The sequence below is a fragment of the Syngnathus floridae genome, chromosome 17, assembly GCF_059516105.1.
Source record: "Syngnathus floridae isolate MCC-2025c chromosome 17, RoL_Sflo_1.0, whole genome shotgun sequence".
Classification (NCBI taxonomy): domain Eukaryota; kingdom Metazoa; phylum Chordata; class Actinopteri; order Syngnathiformes; family Syngnathidae; genus Syngnathus; species Syngnathus floridae.
This window is the reverse complement of record NC_142429.1, coordinates 8,685,591-8,710,626: the sequence shown is the minus strand read 5'-3', so window position 1 is coordinate 8,710,626 and position 25,036 is coordinate 8,685,591. Positions and strand designations below refer to the sequence as shown.

The 25,036-nt window shown below is 41.1% G+C and overlaps 1 protein-coding gene across 2 annotated transcripts in view; it reads left to right on the top strand.

The window, feature by feature from the left end:
• Nucleotides 1-22,953, top strand: part of prkcbb (protein kinase C, beta b) — a 38,679-nt gene extending 15,726 nt beyond the window's left edge. Inside the window, exons 6-17 of one of the 2 annotated variants that reach the window (XM_088358622.1) lie at nt 1,332-1,488; nt 2,007-2,141; nt 3,081-3,177; nt 4,465-4,605; nt 6,850-7,023; nt 8,286-8,377; nt 9,214-9,276; nt 9,639-9,777; nt 9,889-9,969; nt 10,395-10,502; nt 13,525-13,665; nt 20,427-22,953. In XM_088358622.1, coding sequence (XP_088214748.1) covers nt 1,332-1,488; nt 2,007-2,141; nt 3,081-3,177; nt 4,465-4,605; nt 6,850-7,023; nt 8,286-8,377; nt 9,214-9,276; nt 9,639-9,777; nt 9,889-9,969; nt 10,395-10,502; nt 13,525-13,665; nt 20,427-20,579 — 1,481 coding nt within the window. In that variant the 3' untranslated portion in view covers nt 20,580-22,953. Of the gene's footprint in view, nt 1-1,331; nt 1,489-2,006; nt 2,142-3,080; nt 3,178-4,464; nt 4,606-6,849; nt 7,024-8,285; nt 8,378-9,213; nt 9,277-9,638; nt 9,778-9,888; nt 9,970-10,394; nt 10,503-13,524; nt 13,666-16,226; nt 18,377-20,426 lie in introns of those variants that run through there. The other variant, XM_088358621.1, reaches the window with a different exon arrangement.
• The last annotated feature ends 2,083 nt before the right edge of the window (nt 22,954-25,036 follow it).

The window sequence follows — 25,036 nt, the reverse complement described above, 5'->3', positions numbered from 1 at the left end:
ATCATGGCAAAATGCATCAATGCCAGAGAACTCAAATCAAAGCAGCAGACATGAGTGAAAAGGAACAAATTTATTGATCACTTTTAGGTCACTCGGGGAGATCAAAGCTGAGTGTTAGTGGCAGAACCGCATCTGTGGAGATGGAGGGCAGTCAAGCATTTGGCTCAAGGACACAGTGACCAGCAGGGGGAAATGCACTCTCAACATTGTGGCTTTGGGAGTTCTCCTCATTTAGTACTCCGGCCATGTCACCCACAGAACTCGCAGGCTCATAGCGCAATATGACATCAGAATGGCATTTAGGATTTTTAAAAATGTATTTTTACCGGAAATCTTACAAAAAATTTTAAATGGTACCGGTATTCAATTTACACTGCAGCTCAACCCCTAACACTGACATACAATATATGTAAATAACATTTAACTACACGTTAGCACACTTTTAGTGTGGTATATGGGCAATCCCATTTCATGCATTAAAATAAATAAGAGCCAAGCATATAAAAGACACACACAGACTGTTTACTGCAAGAGTCCTATGAGACTCTTTGGCATGCTAGCCTCTTTATAGCAAGAATTTGCTGGTCACTTTAACAGGCATCATCTAATATTTATTGCCCCCCCCCCCCATGGAGTGCCCGTATACAGGGCAATCAAACATCTTTGTTTTTCAAATCCTAAAAGTCCATACAATGCTAAAGTAACTGCTAATTTGCTTCACCTTTTAACAGACGCTCCAGTTTAGCATTTTATTTTAGCCTCTTCTTGCTGTTTTATTGTGAATGGTTTTAACAAGGAAATCAAATGGGCACTTGACACAGTAGCGCCACTAAAGACAAAATAAGCCTCTCCCAAATTTCATCTTGCCATGGTGAACAAATGAAAGAAAAGTGCTGTCGTAAAAAGAAAGTGCTGAAAAGAAAGGGAGGGATAAATAAGCTAAACAAAAATTCTACTTGAAACAGTGAAACTAGGTTGGGATGATTTCAGAATTTCTTTGAATGTGGGCTCGAAAAACTTTGCAACAAAGGTCAACGTCTGTTTTCGTGGCAATGATCCCACCTCGTTTTCCCCCTCCAGACAATCGACAAGAACAAAAACAGACTGTTAAATGATGTTTAATGTTGCATGTGATTACATTCGGCAACTGTGACTAAAGCATAAGTGGTAAACCTTTTCAGTTATTTGCTTTCTCAAAATCAATTTGTTGAATAGAAATTGTAAATGCAAAGGCTTGGTGAGTCATTTTCATGGCTGATTTACAAGAAGTGTTCTCTTGGAATCTTTTTTTCCATTTTTGTATGAATTTCTTTCTTTTTCCCTCCCTGCAGTCAAGGAGGCCAGGAATCTTGTCCCAATGGATCCCAACGGTCTATCAGACCCGTACGTGAAGCTTAAACTGATCCCAGATCCTCGCAGTGAAAGTAAACAAAAGACCAAGACCATCAAGTGCTGTCTCAACCCCGTCTGGAATGAGACCTTTAAATTGTAAGCACTTTTTTATTTTATTTTTTATTTATTTGTTTTAATTTTTTAAAATATGTTTAATATATATATATATTTTTTTAACACCACCCTTGATCATTGTTTTTTTATTTTCTCCATTAATTAGAGCCGCTTGGCCATCTCTGCCTTTCTTCTCATCTGCCTCCATCAGTCTCTCCCAACCCGATGGGTTCCCTCCTCTTTCATCTTGTGTTCCTCATTTAGTCTTCTCACTCGCTCGGTCGGCGCCGTCTTGTAAAAGCATCACATTACGCGCCGCTTTCCAAGCGTACGTAACCGCTGGCGCTCCGATAACAACATCTGGCGTCTTATATTAATAAAACCTCGCTTTTGGCGTTGTTTCTTACCGTTGAATCCAGTTATGTGTTTAATAAATCATCATCGCCGCTTTGGTGTGTTATGTATTGGAGCAGAATTTTGCATAAAAAAAAAAAACATGTTTGCATGAATGTATTTGGAAGATCATGGCCCACCAAACTAGATGTTTGTTTCTCTTCAAGCCACTTGAAGGAGTGCGATAAGGACCGCCGCCTCTCCGTGGAGGCGTGGGATTGGGACCTGACCAGCCGTAATGACTTCATGGGATCTCTGTCCTTTGGCATCTCGGAGCTGCAAAAACAAGGAGTGGATGGATGGTGAGATGGAGGAGGAGGAGGAGGAAGAGGAGGGAGAGTGAAGGTGACCTTGTTCGTTAGTGCGCTGTCGGAGAACTACTTTGGTTTGGGCTCTTGCGATTGTGGCGACATCCCCCCCCGTGCCAAAATCTTCCCTCGGCCACTTGTTTTCTCTCTCGCCCATTCTCGCTTTCTCTCTTTCTCATCCCTTCTTTCTGCTGACACGACCGTCAGGGCTTTTAATGAGATGCCGGCATTTGAGGCAAAATGGTGGTAGCGAGACGCTGTAGGCACTTTTCAATGACATGAACGTAACATCTGCTTTTGCAAGCTAAAAAAAAATTATTATTGGCCTCTGCGGGAGGCGTCTTTTAAAGAGCGGAATCTTTCCCAAAGCTTCATTTTTATTTCCAGTGTGTCTGTCGGGCGTATTGTAATTTACAGAACTGTGTATATGTAGTAAATGTGTTTTTTTTTTTCAAGAATGATCTTGACTTATTGAGTTAGTTAAAAAAAAAAAAAAAGACATATAATTGAAGTAGTAGTAAAAAAAAAAAAAAATCATTCCACCAGTAGATGAAAATGATCAAAGTAAAATACGATGTAAATAATTCAAGGTTTATATGACTTATTTTTCAAAAGCCAAGGCGTATAATTGACTGTGAATTTTTGGAGGTTATCTAGCGAGTTGTGAGGAGTCAAACGTGGCATCAGTAATGGACTAAATGTGAAATTGTCTCCTATCGATTGTGCGCAATGAGAAGTGTCTTCGCTCCTCCGTCAGGCTTTGCGAGATTACCATGAAGGAGAGGGAATTGCGAAATAATGAGCCGATCATTCTTTCACACTTTAAATTGGCGTACTAACTGTCGGCAGCCCCGGCCTAATGGCTGCAGTTAATGTCTAAATTGTATCAACTAATTGGGAATTGATTTAAGTGGAAATATGCTCTGTCCTCAGGTTTAAGATGCTCTCCCAGGAAGAAGGCGAGTACTTCAACGTTCCCGTTCCGCCCGAGGGGGAAGAGGGCAATGAGGAGCTTCGGCAGAAATTTGAGGTGGGCCTGTTTACTACAACCCAGTGTGTGTGTGAGACACTCTCTTGGAGAGCTATTAGCATTTGGCAGCCACACACTTACCAGCCAGTCTGGCACACTGCAGGGGAGTGTGTGTGTGTGTCTGTGTCCACAAATGAGTGTGTATGTGCGAATCTGATCACAAGGCCATTATTAACACATTGGGCACAAGACGACTGTTGCTTTGTCGTCCTCCTCGCCGACTGCCAAATGTCGCTGTTGGTCTCACTTGCGGTCGTCCACCATCGGTGCAAAAAAAAAAAAAATATCACAAAACCGTATTAAAAAATCCACACTGTCTCGCTAATATTATCGTTGATGTCTTGTGCGGAGGCCCCAAGGCGCTACAAAGTATGGCCTCGGAATTTTCCCTTGCCATCTTGCGTTAGCCCAACATGCTATGGCGAATCCAGCATCTAAAATAGAATTAATTATGCTCCTTGCTGACCCATATTCGGGAAATGCTTCCGCACACTCTAATTATTTTTACAGAATTATACGCCATGTTTGGCTTATCTGACCGATGTGTCATTGAGCATCGCACGCTACACACACACACACCGCTGTGGTCCACTTTTCATAAATGCTCCTTGTCACGGTGGGCCACCCAAGTACAAGCAGCCCCAAATCCGTCAATAAATTGCTGTGTTCAATAATGGATCAGATTGGTCTTCTCGCAGGCTAGTTTGATTTATGGAGAACATCTCGCCAGCCCCGTTAAATGTTCATCCTACGCGCATTGCTTTATTTCACCACTTATTATGGCTTCCTGCCCGCTCGATATACATTTCCTGCATGTCTCGCTGCTTCCCCTTCTGTTCCCGATGTTTTCCCCTCCCGCTCTTTTGCTTATCGCTTTTGTCCTCATTGGCCTCCTGCGAGCTTCTGTCTCTTTATCTGTTTTTCTTTCACTCAGACTCTTGAAGGTCATGGTCCTCGGACACGCTGTGCGGAACAGCACCAGGCGGGGGCGGAAGGGGGGGGGAGTATCGTGCATGCACACACCAAGGGGGAAACAGTGAGGGGGGAATTGCTGCAGTTTACTGGGATTGTATTAGTTCTGCATTTACATGAAGGCTTTTAATCCATCACGATGGAAAAGCTGGCTGACACACCCTGGTCACTTCATTAGGTACACTTCAATGAGTAGGTACGTGGAGTCGAGAAATAATTTTTTGCTCCGATCCGAATAATCTTTTAATGAGTTATGTTTATCCTCTTAAAGACTCGGGTGTCGTGTTCTTACATTCGTCTCTCATCCCGATCCAGAGGGCAAAAATTGGTCCGAGCAAGAACACTGAAGGCAAATCTGCCAACGCCGCCCGCTTCGACTCCAACGGCAACCAAGATCGCATGAAGCTGTCCGACTTTGAGTTCCTGATGGTGCTGGGGAAGGGCAGTTTTGGCAAGGTGACTTTTTATTTTTTATTCTTCACTTCTATGGTCCAGAATGGCATCAAAGCTCCATACAAAGTGTTTGGGGAGAGGAAAGCAAAGTAGCGGTGAACCAAAAAGTCTAAGCGAGACATCCAAAGAATCAATCGTGATCAAACGCAGGTAGAGAAAGAGAAATGAAGGGAAAGGGACTAAGATGACGTGACAAGTACTGAGCGATGAAAGCCGAGAGACAGATGGGCGTGTGGTCGACGTGAATGAATTTTAAAGAGCGGGTGTATGAGAACAGGCTGAATGGATCGACGTGAGAGAGCAGGCGCAGGGACACCTTGGTAGCTGACGTGAATGAATGACAATCAAGGCAAGAAAGCAAAACTGAAAGGGAGAGAGAGAGAGCACGGCGACCAAAACAGCGGGGAGAAAGTGACACATACGCAACGAGAGAGGGACAATTGACTGTTTTAGACCTTGGATGCCTGTTTCTATGGCAACAGGCACCACTGTGCCGCCTCGGTGCTGAAAGCCGAGTCGAGGGTCTCGCATTGTCGGAATGCCAAATATGCATCGAGAACAAACGCTCGCGTGGATTCATGAAAAGCACAATATGTGCCAGCCTCTGATGACGCACACTTTGTCCAAGACAAGAATATATTTGATTATATACTGGTTAGTTTTGAGTGATGATGTCAGAGAGGTATTACTGTTGAATAGAAAAATATGTTTGTTTCAGCAATTCACCGCATAAACTGTTGAATTACTGGATTTTTGATTCAAATAAAAACATTGCATGAATTTTTCGTGAGGTGATGGAACGGATTAATAGCATTTTCATTCATTTCAATGGGAAACACTAATTTGACATTGGAACGAATTCAACTTGTGTGTCAAGGCAGGTATTTGTATTATTCAATATCTAGTTTTAATAGTGTTCACCAGTATCAAACAGAAGTGAGATGAATTAATTGACGGGGCAAGGTTCTAATAAAACGATGATGTTAACACTAGCGCACGATCAGTCCGTCCCCTCCCTCATAATCGACAGGCGGACACACCGCTCGGGGAGACGTTATTAAAGCTGACAGTTCCGACTAATGCAACGCGGCGCCGTGTGTTGTAACATATTGCGCTATGATGCACTGCAGTGTCGCGCAGTAGATTGTGCTTCTCGCCCGCTTTCCCCGAGTGCATCCAGCGTGCAAGGTCAGCAGACGGAACAGCGGCTGTGGCATCATTTACGACACTTTGTGACCCCGGGCCTGAATTTCTGTCAAATGACCCTGAACAACTTTATTGGCTAAAACAGCATTGACGCTGGACTGTAGCAACACGCCGCCATTAAATCAAGTGTACGAGTCAATCTGGAGCGACCCTGCTCTGTTCCCCCCCCCCCCGACTTAAGGAAAACTTGTCCTTGCGGCTGAGCAAAATCAGGTTCAAGCCAGATGGTCGTCGTCCTGTTGACACCAGATGGAAAGCCACTCATCGCTTTGGTGACCGGATATTATCAACCTCTACATATGCAAAGTTCAAGTGCTTGCTGAACTTTTATGCTAAAGATCATATACTGCATATTCTTGAACTGTGGCCGCCCTCAACACACACACACACACACACACACACACACACGGATAGTGTGTCCATCTGTGCAGCACTCCCCTGTAGGACCCGAAGCCTAATAAACCCTCCATATTACCATACCTGAATATTTATAAGGCATAAACAGCAAATCTGATAATTCTCTGATCTCATAGGTATCATGAAGTAAAAGTCAGTCAGAGCTTCCGAAAAGTGCATTAAACTTTTTTTTTTTTCCCCTTTTCTATGCTAATGCACGCAACAAACAGACGGTTTAAGAATGGAAAAAAAAATAAAAACAATTGGATTAAAGAGCCTCCATTGAGGTTCCAAAACTCAATTAGCCTTTTGGGGAACACACACACACTGTTCTCCCTGTTAATGGAAACTCTGCTGTGTGTTTAAAATATTCTTCTTTTCATTGGCTCTTTTCAAGATAAAACACGCTCATGCTTATATTGGTTTGAGACTGATAAGCGGCAGAGTTTAACGGAGTAGCTTTAGACGTTAAATGCTGATAATGCAGTTTAAATTGTCTTCCGTTTAGGAGACTTTTTTTTTTTTTTTAATTTAGAGTTAGAGCACTGGCATTCTACTCTTTGTATACATTCATTCCGTGATTATTTGTCAAATGTTAATTTTTTTGAATGACTGTCAGATTCAATTTTGCACTTCTCTTTTTAGGTGATGCTTGCAGAGCATAAAGGCACCGAGGACCTGTACGCAATCAAGATCCTAAAGAAGGATGTGGTGATCCAAGATGATGACGTGGAATGCACCATGGTGGAGAAAAGGGTGTTGGCGCTGTCGGGAAAGCCGCCCTTCTTAACACAGCTGCACTCCACGTTCCAAACCATGGTAGATTATTTCCTTTCATTTTTTTTGTGCATGCTTCAAACTATTTCTTAATGACTCTCAGTTCAACTGTGATACATAAAACAAAATTAAACATTATAGAATTATAAATTTAGATAAACACTCACGTTCAACCAAACCAGATAATCTGCTCTAACAAATTTGCTACCTTAATGCTAACATATAATAGAAAACACCATAGAAAAGCTAACTAAACTAGCATACATGTAATTTTACAGCTACCGAACATGGCAGATTTTTTTTTTTTTCTTCTGAGGTTATTTTCATTTCATTTAATTTCCAAGTGAAATGAATCAGCGCTAGGCTGTGACACCGCCACTGGACTCTGACGTCTTTAACTACGTCTCACAGCCGTAATACACGAGCCAGATCCACGGCGGAGTCGTGCTCATCCCTGTGACGTATAATCCATAATATCGCTCTTAAAATGAGTCAACAGAGGAATAAATATAGCTCGGGAACGCCGCCACGCTCAACTCGGAGAGCACGTCATTTACATTTAATATACGTGGCGGACTTTCATGTGTGTATTGATTAGTGAGAATAATGTGCTTGGACATGGACTTGTAGTTGTTGTTCAGGGCAAATTTCGATGACGCACGCGAGGGCACGCACAGAAAAAGGGAGTGTGTTAATCCTCTGCAGCACTAATTCTCCACGCAGCAGACGGCCTCCCTACATACTTCCACCACGCTCATATTTATCGTCGGCTGTAATGTGTCGTCGTATAGTTTGATCATCCGAGCGCTGTGGAAACACACAATAAGCTCACGCTGCACAAAAATGAGAGTTATGGAATAATTGTCAAGCTCACACGACGACGTGGAGACACATGGATGCCGCCCACGTAGAAAAATCTTTATTGGCAATTTCTCCTGCTAATGGAAGAGTGTGGGATCTGAAATTGATGTGACTGTGTTGCCTCAGTTGTAGGATAAGTCTTGATTGTTCCATTTTCGCTACAAATGTCATCCTTCTATTCTCATGACTACCGTTTGACCCCATCACCTTTCCTATCTTTTTTTTTTTTTTTTTTTTTTTGCATTTTCCCTGAACCCTGTTTTGACCTGTATATTTATTTGTTTGTTTGTTTATTTATTTATTTATTTATTTATTTATTTATTTATTTATTTATTTATTTATTTATTTATTCTTTCCTTCTTTCTTTCTTTCTTATATTTTTTATTTATTTTTTATTTTATGTATTTATTTTTTCTTCCATCATCGCTGCTTTCTCACTACAGGACCGCTTGTACTTTGTCATGGAGTTCATCAATGGCGGCGATCTCATGTATCAGATTCAGCAGGTCGGCAAGTTCAAAGAGCCCCATGCTGTGTGAGTAGACGCAAAGCGTGCACAAAAAAAAGATGACTTATGCAAACTGTAAAAAAAATAATAATAATAAACCATCCAGCTCTCACGTGTGAACTCAAACACCTCCCGAAAAAAGGCAGGAAATAATGAATGTTGTCGGAGAGATCTGTGATGTCAACTTGAACCCAACACACTGACATATTTAACAAGCTCGCTGTCAGCCAGGCTAAGAGCCTCGTTGACGTTCGCCCTTCATGTGTTTCGTTAGCCATCCTCTCTTTGGGCCTAATTTACAAAAGGTTTGTGTGTGTGCAAAAACTTGATTGTTCACCCAAACCTGACTCAAGCAAGATTGCGTCTACTGAATGCTAAATCGCTAAATTCATTTTGTGCATTCTATTTGGGGATTGTCGTAAAGCGGGCCCTTTGTCTGACAACGTGATGAATTCTTCAACGGCTCGTCTTTCATCCACCATTGGATCGGTGCTGCCTTAAAACGTCTTTTTTGTGGGGAAAAGGATAAGGTCACGTTAGCTTTGTGCGACAGCCATGGCCCTCCGGGGTGTCATTCTGTTCACAGATTAAGCGCTAAATAGGCTGTGCATATTCGTCACCACTTTGCACGCACTCGAAATGTCTCCTGACGTCTTTCACAAAGCGCCTTAGCGACAAGATGTCGATTGTGCACGGCCTGCAAAAAAGAGCTTCTCATATCTGGTTGGCTGCGGGGGTCAGTGTGTCCAGACTGTTGATCTTATCAGTTGGCCTTGAAGAGACAGCGTTGACCTTTGGACGTGCTCGCCCTGTCCTTTCCATCAGCTTCTTTTTAATTACGCCTGTTTTCTGTTCATTTGTAGATTCTACTCGGCGGAGATTGCCATTGGATTGTTCTTCCTGCATCAGAAGGGCATCATTTACAGGTAACGGCCATAACGCAAGACAAGAAATCCATCACGTTTACACTGACCCGTCTAGACGCATTGACCACGACATTAAGTAACGTCAATCTCGGGATAGGTTTGACCACAATCCTTTAGCTCGTGCATCTTGTCTGATTTTCTAAACGGATAATTGGGCCAGATGTGTGGTGGGGGAAAAAAAAAGTGTGCATGGAGAATGCATAAAATTTATTTTAATAATAAAATATTTTAAGTTGTATTGTTAATCATTAAGTTAATTTTTTGCAAATTATTTAATTGTGTCTGTATTTAGCTTTTTATTATGCTCATTTTTTTATTCACAATAAATCATTCAGTGAGTTTTATTCTGAATTTTAACACAGAGACCTCAAGCTGGACAATGTGATGCTGGACAGCGAGGGCCATATTAAAATCGCCGATTTTGGCATGTGCAAAGAAAATATGAACGATGGCGTCACCACCAAGACTTTTTGTGGAACACCTGACTACATAGCACCTGAGGTAGACTTGTTTGCCTTTACTGATATTTACATCCTGACTGAAGACATTTTGTGTCTCAGTTACCCTCGTCTTTGTTAATCAATACCATAATGATCAATCTTTATCTTTTAGATCATAGCTTACCAGCCTTATGGAAAATCGGTGGACTGGTGGGCCTTTGGAGTTCTGCTTTATGAAATGCTGGCCGGACAGGTGCGTATGTTTTAAGTCAGAAAAGAACAAACAGTCAAAGAAAACATTGTCATTTTAATAAGATGAGTTGTAAAAATGAATTTATATTCATGATTCCCCCCCCCCCAAAAAAAAAAAAAATTAACACTGATGCTTTTGTATCCTGTAATATTTGACAGTGTGTAATGAGAAGTTGAGTTATGAAATTACATCCCTTAATGAGTTTTCCTCTCATTCGGGTATTAATAATTGTTAGGAGATGATGTGATTGTTTAAATGCTGCACATCTCATTTGGTTGGTTGTATTCAGATTTTTTTTGTTTTTATGGTGTTGAGGGCCACTGTAATTTGGTATTAAAAAGTTCAAATCAGGAATATGTAGGCAATACTAGTGATAAAATCTAGGTTAAATAAAATGCGTATTCTGTGTTTGATTCGTACCGCAGCCGCCGTTCGACGGCGAGGATGAGGACGAGTTATTTCAGTCCATCATGGAGCACCATGTCTCTTATCCCAAATCCATGTCCAAGGAGGCCGTGGCTATCTGTAAAGGGGTGAGTGTGCACTTTTTCACAATTTCTCTATTACCCACCGAGCAAGGTCCCTCCATCACACGTACAGTATGTGAAAGGAGAAAAAAATTGGAAGGAGATGGCATTTATTTGAGAAAGGCAAGAAGAGTGGAAACAGAGTGGAGAGAGAGAGGGACATCAAAATTATCTGCATAATTAAAACCATTGTGAGGGAACATTTTATGTGCAATGAAACAACATTGTTCGCTTTCGCTATCTGTCCTGCTTCCATCTCTCTGTCATAAGCGCTCTCCTTCACGTCCTTCTCTCTGCCCGCTGCTCATTGTTTTTTTTTTTCTTTCATTGCACATCCTCTAACACACACACACACACACACACACTGCGGTGCACTAATGAAATGGCTCGAGCTGTGGGAACTCTTCAGAGTAGACTGGACAGTTAAAATGAAGCTGCCTAACTGGGCTGGACCACTTCTCAAGCAATATAAGGCCCATCAATACACACAGCCTGGATGTTGTCTTCGACCTTTGTGCCTCACTGACCGTGCTAAATTGTGACCACACACATGCACACACACACTTTGGCCACGGACCAGGTAATCCCAAGTTTCATCGATATTCAGCATATTTGAGTGAACTCTGCTCTCGGCTACTCTTTTAGTTCATGAAACGCATGCTGGCCGTAACATTAGATACACTTCTGTAATTTTAATGAAACATAACAAAATTTGATCGCTGGGCCTTCAGAGTGGATTTTTTTTTTAGGCTTTATCAAATTTACTAAAACAGGCTGCTGCGTATGATTGAAAAATAATGTATTTGCCTCGGGAAAGTAGCACGTCGCTCGTTTGACGTGATTATTTTTAAATGTCCTGTTCCGAGGAACGGTAAAAATTGTAATCGCAGGGTAGCTCATGTTCTTGTTAGTCAGAAGACCATGGACAGGGAGTTCCTGGTTTGGAAATATGTACGTCCAAACACATCGTCCTTCTAATTAGTAAAAATATTTGGATGATATTTTATGAATATAAAACAAAAACGTCTCACGACAGCAAAAATAGACTCTTTAAAAGCATCAATTATTGGATTGGGTAGGTGTACCTAATGAAGTGTCTCATGAGTGTAGACACATGACCTCTCACTGCACAAACTTGAATCCTATCCACGTATTCTCATAGCCAAAGCCGTTTGGCGTGCTTTTGCTAGCAAATTGATGTCAACAATGTTCACTCTTTGCAAAAACAGACCCACCCAAAATATGCACACACATTTACACACGCATCTACAGGCCACGTTATGTATTAGTGATGATTACTGGGTTGTAGTGGATCACCATTGAAGCGTGAAAGCTCGCCTCCGTCCGCCCCCACAGATCCCACCGCGCCTCGCTAGCAGCGCCCGGGTTAACGCGCCACGCGGGGGAGACGACTTGAAGCCTGACATGAGATTTCCATTTGCAAGAAAAATCACCGTCCGAGGCTGCGTTTCTCAGAAGTGAAGACAACGTGTAAATGCGATCGCAACAAGCCCCGTCGTATTATTGTTTTGCTTATCGGAATCCGCCGCGAGCAGGTGCAAGGTTTTCTGCTCCACCTAACACATCAATTCAAAGATTGTGTCATATAGGTGGAGGAATTCATGCTTTTTTAAAAAAAAAAACTAAAATTGTGTTCAATGTGTGTAAAGGGAATGATCAGATGTTTCCACTCCCCTGATTCTATCCGAGCCGCCATCTATTTTTTATTGCCAGCAATGGACTACACACACGGAAGCACATACGCTATGTTCTATAGAAACACGCCGTTACAATATTCAACTTTACAGCAAAGACTAATTGAACACATTTGTTCCTATACACCAGGGGTGTCAAACTCGGTTTTTTTCGCGGGCCGCTTTGTAGTCATAGCTTCTTTTAGAGGACCATTAAGACTGTCAACCCAAATAAATGTATGAGCACCTCATATTATATACAGTAAAAGTTACAAAACTGACAAATAACTCATTTTCAAATCAGATGAGTAAAAACTGGTCAAATATTTAAAAAAAGAGATATTAAAAGTGAAGACACTTTGCAATTCTCGTAATGACAAATTTGATACACAATTTGTCACGTAAAATGATGCGGCGGGCCTTGAGTTTGACACCTGTGCTCCACACATGACATGAGATTCACTTTTGATGAATTGGAGCAGCACTAATGTAGGAAATAAGATGTAGCTGAAAATATAATGATTGAATTGTAGGGAGTTTTGATGAGGTAAATAGATTTTGCCGACGTCAGCAAAATGTTATTTTAACGCCGCCTACTATGTCCAGTATTTTCACTACATTTGATGACTCATCAAAAAATATACATATGTCATCTATCAGCAGGTTGCCTGAGAATAATTTTATCTCAGCCTTCCTATGGTCCGGAAAAAGAATGGAAGCAGCAGCGTGTGTAAACAATTCCTTTCTATAATTTTGTGTTTATTCACGAGAACGCGCGTCTGCCTTTGTGTGTGCGTAATTGACTGACCCGTGAAAAATGTTATTTTAGTTCTAATGTAATGAGCTATGACTGCTGCTCCTCAGGGAGGCACGCCCCACCTACACACACACACACAAACACACACATCAGTGGCCGTGTTGACTTTCTTAAGGTTTTGCCTGGACAGACGTCATAAATGCTCTTTAATTTTGCCCGAGGGAATACAAACGTGGTAAAAAGACGTGGCTGGCTTCGGGGATGCTTGCTCACTTAAGTTCATAGAGAAAGAAAAGGACTGATTATCAGTGGCGGAGCTAGTTTTTTTTTCCGGGGGGGCCATGGATATTAAATCGGAGACCTTTTAAAATACTAAATCTTGTTTCAGTGTTGAATAATAATAATACAGTAGGTGTGTAAAAGACCTTGAACAAAAAAAAATTATGAGGCAAATAACACTTGAATGTCAACAGCTCCAAACAAACAAGACTGAACAATGCACCAGACAAATTCTGCAGGTGCCATGAGAGCAAGCAAGCTAATAATCCTCATTCTTTTCTTCGCTCTGTCTGGACAGTTGATGACCAAGCATCCGGCCAAACGGCTCGGCTGCGCTCCAGACGGGGAAAGAGACATTCGGGACCACAGCTTCTTCCGCTACATGGATTGGGAGAAATTGGAGAACAAGGAAGTGCAGCCGCCGTTCAAACCTAAAGCTGTAAGTCTAACCCGATGTGACAAAATTGTCATTCAAACTTTTGCAGTTTGATCTTTTTCCAACTCTGAGCTCTCCTCTGTCACTTTACACTGTCTCTTTTCTCTTCTTTGAATGGGACAATCACAGGTAAGTCAAAATCATGGTTTTTCTTTTCTTTTAACCCGAATAAGTTCTACTTTGTCAGATGAGGTCAGTTTGAGTTTAGCGTCATACTCCGGGCAAAAAAGCTCAGAGGATACTAGTTGGACAAAGTGACCTAAAACAACCTCGTATCAGTGTGTGTGTTTATTCTCACTACGATTAATTTACTTGGATCAGAACTAGCAGCCCGATGATGTCACGGTGACTCGGACACACGCGCCATTATTATGCACGCACATACTCATGCAGCCCGAAGCCTCGCTGCTGGTAAAAGGTGTTTTTGACTTGTTGTGTTTTTTATGCGGCTGTCTTGACCTGCTGTTTTGTGTGTTTGATTCGACAATTGTATGTGTGTGTTGTTGCAATGCTGGAGGAACCTTTTGTGTGTATATATTTGTGTGTGGGAGCATATTTTTGTGTGAAGTCTTGGTCCCGCTGACATTCACAAGGAACTCGAATGTTTGTTGTCTAGTCATTTCTCTTGTGAATTAAATATTTAAATTAGTCACTTAGTGAGGAAGGGTTTTCTTTTTAGGAATATTGTTGCTGCTGGGCAAATGACTGAATAATATTTTTATGGCACTCGTGCTTTTTGATTTTTTTACTCACCCGGAACTTGGGAAAAAATGGCAAGGTGTGCCTATTAAAATGATTGTGTTGTCAACCGGTTTTAAAATGCTGTGGTTGTCTCGCTCACATGGCTGACAGTTGAGATTATTTATATAATGCAAGATTTCGGTGTGTCACATTTGACTATGGTTTGGTTGGATAGCAGATTTGGAGCGAGGATTAAATATTCTGACTGACTGGTTGGCTTTTTGACTCCCACAACTGTTGATGTGGCGTGGCCTTCTACTTCCACTTGGTCTTCATCTTTTGTGGCCATTCTTCAATGTTCATCCTTCCTACCACAACATTCCATCCATCCATCCATCCATCCATCCATCCATCCATCCATCCATCCATCCATCCATCCATCCATCCATCCATCCATCCATCCATCCATCCATCCATCCATCCATCCATCCATCCACTCACACATTTTTTCTTTGTCCAATTCTTTGTGTTCACAGTTGAATCACGTTTGTCTGTTTTTTTTATTTGCATGCTCACGGGCTCAGTCTCAAATGAAACCTACCCTGGAGTGCACTGCACCTTGTAACGGAAACGTCTCAATTTGCCTTGATGCAAACAAAACAAGTGACACGCTTTGAATAGAAGTGAGATTAGGTCGTTCTAAATTTGAGCGTTGTCCCATCTGGTTGCCCAAAGAGGTTAAAAGGCAGGTAATTAGCCGAAAAATACCATTTGACCTCGGTGTGTTGCCCATATTTCCCTAAACTATAAACACGGTGGCTTCATTTCATTTAGCCTTCAGAGATACACAGATTTAATGAGTTTTGGAGTTTTCCTCTGGGTGACGTTGTCAGAGGATATCGTATCCTTGTTTTCTTAATTAAAGCTAAGCGCAGTGATGGAGACGCACGCAGAAAATTGCTTGTCTTAAAGCCCCCATGAGGCGTGCTGTCGGGAAAATATCATTTTTAAGTTAATAACTTGTTTCATGCACTTAGAGGGCGACACACCTCCTGGGCTTAAAAGCTTTTTTTTGGGGGTGGCTTCTTATGGTCACACTGAGAAAGTAAACAATAACTTTTCTTGCAAGTTCACATAAGTGAGTTTTGGATTTGTCGCTTGTCTGTCATGGAAAAATAATTTAAAATGGAATGTATGTGCACCTCCACGGGGTATTTGAGACTTAAGTGGCCTTATGTTCAAAATGAGGTTGAATGTGTTTCAAATATTTGGAAACAAGGAACTTGTGTTCCAATGCTGTGCTGGGATTAATTTGAGTGATCGTTTATCACTTTAAATGTACAGTGGTACCTTCACTTACAAATTACAGTGTGTGTGAGTGAACTAATTATTCTGTATGCACTGTACACAGGATTTTTGTAATTAATTTACTAGGCTTTAATATTATTTTTATATTTTATTATTATTATTATTATTATTATTATTATTATTATTATTTGGCTTTTTTTCTTTATTTGAATTATGAAATAAAATATTGAAGTAATTTTGGTTGAGCCTGGAACGCATTAAAGGTGTTTCAATTCATTTCAATGGTGACATTTGATTTGGTTAATTTAACGAGAGTTCAAAGCCTGGTCACAGAACGAATGAATAAAAAAAATGTAAGTCAAGGTACCACTGTAGTCTGGAGTGATCCAAATCTGCCGCAGGAGTAAACTGGAACACAGCCCAAAGTAGGAGAACTTATTTGAAACGATGTTCAAGTGATGTCATTTCCCGCCCTACCTGCCACTCCCCCTTCTTTTGTTCCCCTCCTTGATCCATCCATTCTTGTCCACCCCCCCACCCCCTGATCCGCCCTCCCGTCCCTCCCTCCTCAACAGTGTGGACGGGACGCTGAGAACTTTGACCGTTTTTTCACGCGCCACCCACCAGTGCTGACCCCTCCCGACGACGAAGTGATTCAGAACCTGGACCAGGACGAGTTCCAAGGATTCTCTTTTATCAACTCCGATTTCCCTGGAAGCGTTCCTACTGCCCCTGCCCCTGCCGCTGAGCAGGCTTGATTGAAGCTCATTTATGGATATTGGGACACACACACACACTCTCACACACACAATCTACTGCATACAGAACATGCATGCGAGTCTCTGCAGGTATCAAACCTGGAACATTCCAACAAGTCTTGTGGTAGAGACACAAACAAATTAACACATTTCTTGCTCACACTGCATTTTAAAAGTCCTAATTGAGGTAGTGACAATTTACTGGACATTCTGATGATCTGAAAACGCATTAAAACTGTTTTGGCCAAAATAGTTGTTTCACTGCATTAAGAGGATTTTTTAAAATAAATGTTTAGTGTACTTTAAAACATGGGGAAATAAAATTGAGTAAATTCAGCAAAAAAGAATTCTGTTTAATAAAAAAAATTCAATATCTACTCACATGCAGTGTGAACAAACTGTGTTAAATAACATATATGGGTGCAAAAAAAAAAAAATACATGGCAGCATTCCGAGTGTTTGATTTTCTCTCCTCCGTCTCCTTCCTTGGCTCTTCTGGCACTCTTGAGTTTGGCTTGCAATACTGGTGTGCTCCCTTAAAGCGTCGATATTAATCTTAGCCACTGTATGTTTATTCTTATCTATAATTGGAATGCTTGATCTTTTCGTGCATGAGTTTCTATATCAGTACTGTATCAATAAGTTGGACCCAGGCATTGTATTTTACCGTCATGCCTACTTGCGAGCTCTTCCGAGATCATGATGGTAAAATACGGTTTGAATGGTGTGTTCGATAGACAAAACTCCTTTTGGTGGGGGACTCGCAGTTCCTTTCTTTGTGTTTGACAAAAAAAAGCATGGCGCCAACACTTGTGTACATAATATATCCGGTTTCTGTGAATGGATGAGAATGCACTTTGCATGCCTGACCTCTCGGCTCAACGCCTGGCTGGCTTGTTTGTTTGTTTGGACGGCCATATTGGCTCCATCTTGCTTGGTATGGATGGAGCGCGCTATCTGACTTGCTGCTCCACAGCTGGTGGAAGAGGAATGAAAGGAAAGCAGTCTGAATGAATGTTTGCACGTCATTCGCTGAGGTGGAAGCACCGAGTGGGGGGGGGGGGTTGATGTGTTGTGACAGTTTGTCGTGTTGCCTAGCGACGAAACTTAAAGACGACGTTTTAAGTGCGCTGTGTGCATGTGCAATGAAGGTGTCCGTTCAAACTGCAGCAGCACAGAATGGAACAAAAGCACAGTCATGTTTGTCTTTTTGTGTTTTGTTCAATTTAGCAATAATCTTGTGGTGATATTTGTTACCGCACTTCACCGGAACTTCTTTTTCACTCCAACCATTTTTACTCGAATGAATTCATCTCGTATCATTACAGCAGTACACTGCAGCTGATCATTAATTTTTACTAAATTATTCATAAATGTCTGTGTTCATTGACAGACTTTGCCACTAACTGGCCACAACATAGTCTACTTAAGCTAAAATTAGACTTGGAGTTATATAACCCATAATCGTAGTACTGTCGTGTTTTATTTTGTAAACAAGATGCAAGATAGACTGTGCCACATTGTGGCTGGTCAGTTGAAAGGAGGAAAATATTCTTATTAAATCTTGAAATATAGATGCAGCTAAAAATTACCGTTAATGCAGCTCCATTTTTATTTATTGTACGTGGTATTCTGTATTATAACATAAATAAACAGTATCAGAGTTAAGTGCATAGAAATGTGCACCCGTTGGTCAGTATTGTCACAAGATGTGTTTGCATTTTTGAATAACAGCGATGCAAAAAAAAAATAATAATTCCTGCATGAAAAAAATAATTGTTTTATCATTGAGGCTTTACAGTATTTCCATGTAACGGTGCTTTGTGTTTTAGTCCACAGCGCTTCAAATGTTTGATGAAACAGCTTTTTGGTGTGGAAAGAAAGAAAAAAGGCTTTTTACGTGCCAAATTTCTATGATTTTACAATCCAAGGCTTGCAATAAAAAAAAGAGAATTAGTCGTGCGCAGGGGAGTTGTCATGTGTGCTTTCATAGTGGTCTGCAGCCTTTTCTTCTTCTCTGTGTATTTATTGAGCTGGTGCAACATGCAGTGGAGGAGCCAGATTAGAGTGATGGAGGCTGACAGATGGGGAGTAGACTGGAGAGAGGAAGGGAAAGAGACCAAGAAGAGGGGAATGCAACAATGAAGGAGGGAGGGAGGGAGGGAGCGGCAAACGGAGCAAGGCGGGCGGCTACGACAGGCTGTGCATATTTCATGGCTGCCACTTATCATAAGAGCCTTTCCTTGATGGGGGAAGCGCAGGTTTGATGACTTCAAGGAAATAACATGCACAACACGACCTACATACACACAGCCCTGCTGAGCTACTAAAGCCAGTCGCTGAAGTACAGTCTGTAAAGTCAAATATGTTTTAGGGAGCGAATGGGTTAAATTAATCTACGAGTCGTAATTTGGGGGACAGGAAGTTAGGTTTGAATGTGTTTAATGCCGATAAAATATTCATGCCATAAGAAAATAAATGCCCTCCTCCAAAATTAAGAAATGCAGGCTCTGGATAAGACTATGGCAACAGACACACCTTTGTCTTCTCCAAGGTAAAGTATGGACTTGTATTGTTTTTGGAATAATGCTCGTCAACTAAAATATTACATTAAGATTTTGAGGCGTCCAAAAAAATGTTTTGTTCGTTTGGTCTTCAGTGATTAAAAAACAGTTAAGCAATATTTTATAGTAAAAGTTTGCAAGTGTGTTTTGATCAAACAAACGATAAATCAGTCTGCTTTCATGAAATTAGAATTATTTTTTAATGCTTCAATATGATTTGGAGATAATTACTACAAATTGAAATATGAGACGATTAATCTGATAATCAGTCAATTAATCGATTAATTTTGACACCTCGAGTTGTGAATGAAAATCTGTGTATCTGATAATGTTAGGCGCCACTATTTGGGTTGGGTGAAAGTCATTTTGTCATTCATGATGCATCTGGATTTAATGCAAATGATTTTGAACAGCAGCGGATGCTGTCTAAAGTTTGTATTGGCGTGCTTGTCATAGCTGTTGTACACAGTAAGCCGCTGCAGCTCCGGAGCGTGTGATAATTAATTCCAAATGTTGCGGCCCTAAAAAAATGAAAGCCAGTGGCTTCGGCACAAAGCAGCCAGCGCTTATCAGCCCAAAACAGGTCAGCGTTCGATACCCGCCTTTCATTCACCCTCCTCTCCTCAATGCCTCCCACACACACACACACTCGCTGCTAATCCTCTGCTTCCTGGAAAGTGATGGCGGGAGGCAGGAAGTAGAAGGACGACTCGGAGTAATGACTCTCCATGTAATAATCTTGTGAGCTTGTGGTTGGCATGCGGGTTCTATCGCCACATCTCCACCAAAGGCCACTGATATTTATCTCTGCTTTTCTTCCTCCTCTCATATCGCCATCATTCTGCCTCACAGCATTAAGCAACATTCAAGCGTGCTCAGATGGAACATATTAGGAGCTGCCCTACATGGCTGCCAGCTGGGTGTGTGAGCATGTATGCATGTGTGTGTGGTTAAAGTTTCGAAACAGAAGAACAGAAAATTGATGAGCTGACACTTTTTTTTCTTTTTACAATATCCCTGCAGGATAAACAGGAGCACTGTATATACAGATAGCTGCCATTTATTTACAGTCATCCAGGTTAAAGGGTTTAATTCTATTTTATTTATTTTATTTATCTTATTTTTAGTTCAAGGGTTTAATTCTATTTTATTTTATGTATTTTATTTATTTATTTTATTTTGTCACTTATTTTATAACTAATAATTTTGTAATTTTTTTTCTGACTTTTTTTGGATCCTTTCATTCTCATAATATAGTAGTTCTTAGAATATTAGCCTAGCTTTAGCTTTTTTTTCAATTTCAATCTCTTTGGAGGATGCCTGTGTACCTAATGTAGTGTCCACTTTTCTTCTCCATCCCTGTCCGCTCATCTCATTTTCATTTAATCATGTTTCCGTCCACGTTCACTCTCCCTCCACATGGGCGTCCTCTCTTCTTCACGTCACATTGCAGAAAACCCGACGGGACACGTGCAACTTTGACAAAGAGTTCACCAAGATGGCCGTAGACCTGACGCCCACAGACAAGCTGGTCATCATGAACCTGGACCAGGATGACTTCATGGGCTTCTCCTACACCAACCCGGAATACGACGGTCCGAACTGAAGCCCGAGCGGAATGTTGACGAGAGAGGTGACACGTGCTCGGCCAGTCCATTCAACACATAAATGGTATCGTCCAACTCGACTTGCACAATACTCTGGTTACCAAAGACTTTCAACGTATTGTGTAAACTAAAAAAAAAAATGTTTATAGAAAGGATGACATCATATTGAATGTAATAATAAATATGTGAATAGTCTTAAAATGTTAATTGGGTTCCCTTTTCCCATTCCGACTATATTGTAATAAGAATAGAGGTTAACTGCGTTGCTGGGCTTTTAATAATGTCTGTTTCAAAATGATAATACATTCACAATGTGGTCTAGCAAAAGTGTAATATGACAAGGTCAAAATGGAAAAAAAAATTACAATTTTACATTTTCATCGTATTTCAGCTCCTTTGGTTTTACGATACCTGCGAAGAGATGACAGTGTCAATCAAAATCCATTGCGAAACATTGAAGTGCTGCCTCCACAAGTGAAAACACACGTCCCTCGTTTTCTGTAGATTGCTGCGGGTTGCTTTAGATCAAGGAGTTGCTTGGCCGTAGCTCGCTCGGGTCACCATGGTAACAAAATCCATGCTCAGGATTCTGCAGTGGAAGGGGCGGGGCTAACGGTGGCTCATTTGCATGAGACAGGACCGCCCCTTTTAAAGCGGACGTATTTAAGAGAGGCAAAAACGGAAGAAGTTCCTTCATTGGTGTTCAACTTCGGAGGTTCTACTATATCAAATTGAGCCAACTTTAAAGTAGCAAGATGGTGAAAGTTCTCGTTCGGGGTGCCAGTGGATTTGCGGAAACGGAGCTCTGAGCACTTGGGCTTTCCCCTCAACTACCCACATCAACCATGACTGTGCTAATTTGTGCATCTTGACCATTGTTGCCTTTTTCAATTAGCGGTCATTCGTGGCACTTTGGAAGTGCTGACACATCACTGAGGAAAATGCCTAATGAGGAAACTTCTTTGAAGCATTTTGCTTTCCCATCCCCCCTTTAATTATTTCCATTTGCTCGGTAATCCTTGCTTCTGTGGAGGCCCACTGGGGAGCCGCAAATGATGTGATGTCAAAAGGTTGCGGCGGTCACCAATCGGGCCCAGCACAGCGGCTGAGGAGATGCTTTGACAACTCCCAAATGAGCCATTTTGCAAACAGCAATAACATCAGCAAGGTTGCTGAGTCCCCCTCCCCCCTCCTAAACACATTTGTGCACGCGTGCATAAATATATGCAGATATTGAATAACTGACGTTTGGAAGATGCAAAATATGTGTGGATTCAAGGCCATGTTCTTTCAAATTCAGCAAATCTGCTCTCCCAGCCTTCCGACACTTTTTACAGCGGACTGCCAGCACGCCCACTGCAGTGCACTGCAGTTTATCCACTGCCGTACTGTACTAGCTTGATTGAGACTCGGAATTATTAAGTGAAGCGTAACAAGGCGAACAATGATGTTCTCTCCTGGAGGCGCAAGGCACACTGCGGGTCTGATGCACACACTTAGGCGCATGCAGGCACGCACACGCACAATGTTTAATGCATACATCTAAACCTGAAAACATTTCTTTACTGCCCTGTTTAGAATTATTGAAGAATATTTTTAAAAGTGATCAAGACAGAATATAAAAAAGTATTTATTGTCCAATCTATGAGATTTCTGATTGTTTTGCAAAATTAGAGTAATTGCACATCCTCTCCAGTAGGTGGCAGTGTTATCAGTTATGGGGAAATATTTAACACAGATGAAAAGAAAGGCAGAGTGGTTAAAAAGCAATGTTAAAAATAAACACGTTAATGTTATTTGTAGAGTTATACTATGCATGCATGTGTTTTTTCTCTCGTTCATATCTTGTACTATATAAGCTGAATCGACCCGCTGTAAAATGTCGATGAACTGATGGTTACGTGTTCCATATATTGGGAATTATCATACGTTCTGTGCTTCTTTTTGTACGTGGATCCATGTTATTAGAGATTACACTTTGTGTACATCTACAGTGTAGGGTAAGAGTCTTCCATTATGATAGCTGGAGCTACACGTTTTTAAGATAATTATTCTGGAATTGCTGTCGATTGAGATATTATGACAAATTAAGAAGAGATGTTAAGTTCCCCATCCACGTCTTGTTTTAGCTTTAGCTCAACCTTCTTTTCCTCTGTGCGGTGGTCTCAGTGAACCTGAACTAGTGGCACCTTTTTAAAATTTCCCCTGCCCTGCCTCACGTGCTTTGATTTCGGGCTAGCTGCTAATGCTAAATGCCAAGAAAAGATACTGCAAATGAAAAGTAGAAGAATGTTTTGTGTCATGGTTCACCAATGAGAAAATGTGTACTGTTGATGTTTATGGTTGTAGAATAATAAATTATTGTGAAAGGTCGCGTTTGGATTTTGATATTGGTCCTCCATAACATCGTCACTTTTTCAGCATTCAATAAATTGGACTGACGATCATCTTTGGTGAGTATGACATATTTATATTTGACTGTGTCATTTGATAAATTTAGATTTTTGCTCCGAGCAACGCAAATCCTTCCTGATTTGTGTAATCAGAGCACAATTCAAAATTTTGTTTTATAGGACACGGCAGATAGATGACGACTTGATGGAAGATTGCACGGACGGTAAGGAGATAAAAAGAACAGCAGGTTTAATTATCTTTGTTGTTGGAAATTTCCCCCGATCAACTTAAGTGGGAGCCACTACTAAAATACAAATCATCTCGTTTAAAGCTCTTCGGTAATTGGAGTGTGAGGCTGAAACCCAAATATGCAGCAAGAGCTCTCCACCTGGAAGCAAGCTTAGCATGCAACGTAATATTCCAGATATTTCTCTGTACTATCTGCAGAGAGGAACATATTTGATCATTATTGTGTTATTAGGAGAGGGAGGGGGTGGGTTATATCTTCCAGCATATTGGCAATAAGAAGGTGCACCTGGTTTGTGGTACGCTTCATTGCATCGGATGGAAATAACTCCTCCGCTACGTTGCTACTGCTAGCAGATATTTTTTTTAACCTTCATTTTACCTGTAAAGGTACACATAGGTGAATTGGAGGCGGGGCCAATGAAAAACGGCATTGGCGAGAACGATGAGAAAGTGACAAAAGCGAAAGAATCTTATTTATTTCATTCAGCGGATCTAGAAAATGCTCAAGAGCATGACGGAGAAGCTTATTGGATTTACTTCACACTCTGGCTCTCACTCGCCCACACGCAGCCCCAACGCACACTTTGATGAAGCACAACATAGGCTGTTTCACTCCATCACACATCACCGTTAATTCACTCTGCTCTTCCGCTCTTAATCAATACGTCAGTCTTGTGTCTAATCACACACATTTTGCATCTTTACTCTCCTTTACTGTATTTCTTCAATTAGTTGCCGGGTAAACCATTTGAAGAGAAACAACTTAATAGACCGCTTCTTTGTATAAGTGTGTGTACTTTTATCGTTTGAGGAAATGCTTTGTTTTAATTGACAGAGTTGGATATTTATTGATACGTACATGTGCAGAAAATAGTTCCTTGAGGATGTGTCTTTGGCTATGAACGCCATAAATCACAGCGTTGACATATTAGCATCATGCCAGAATCATGCCACACATCACCATATGTTTGCACTATAGCCTGGAGACATCCCCATCTGGTATAACACACACACACATTGAGCTGACTGCACACACATTTTTTTTTCATGGCGCACAAGCAACAGTCGACAAGTTCCGGATCCTCCAAAGCACCCAAATAGAAGCAAACTAGTGTCTTTTTGCTGTTTTCACTTATCTTCCTCGTGCAAGCTGTTTATTGTTCACTGTCTGGTTTCTTTGAGGTTTACTCAAGTGCTTCTTCATCTCATCTTCCTCCTCCTCCTCCCCCCCCCCTCCTTCTTCACAGTCTCAAAGCGCTGGCCTGAGGCGTGAGAAGGTTCCAGCTCACTGAGCAGCGAGCCCGCAGTGCTACTCTCTTCAAGAACCAGGCGAGCAAGAAGGATGGGGAGACTGTGCCAATGTTGCTTTAGACATGATGCCGCTGTGTTGAAACAATTGTGGAGTGAACATGACGGAAGGTAGTCGTTCGTTATTTTGAAGCTCCACCCTTGCTGCCAAAATTGCCCACCAAAATGATTAGCAGTTTTCCGAAATGGGTTGATTTTCTAAAATCCCTTTCAATAATTTGTTTTCTAAAATAATTAATACATTATAATTACATTAATTGAAAATATGACTTTAAAAAATGAGCAATACTTTTTTTACTGTGCTAAATTTTTGTTACCCTTCTAAGTAAATCATAAAAAAATAATCCTTTAGATCACAAATAGTATATAATTCAATTTCATGAGACTCACTCAAGCAAATTTGGTGTCGAAAACATTTTAAATATTGGCAAATTTTACTATACGTTGTAATTTATTATCAGGATGTCTCGGATCTAAATAATGTGATTTCAAGATTAGGATTGAT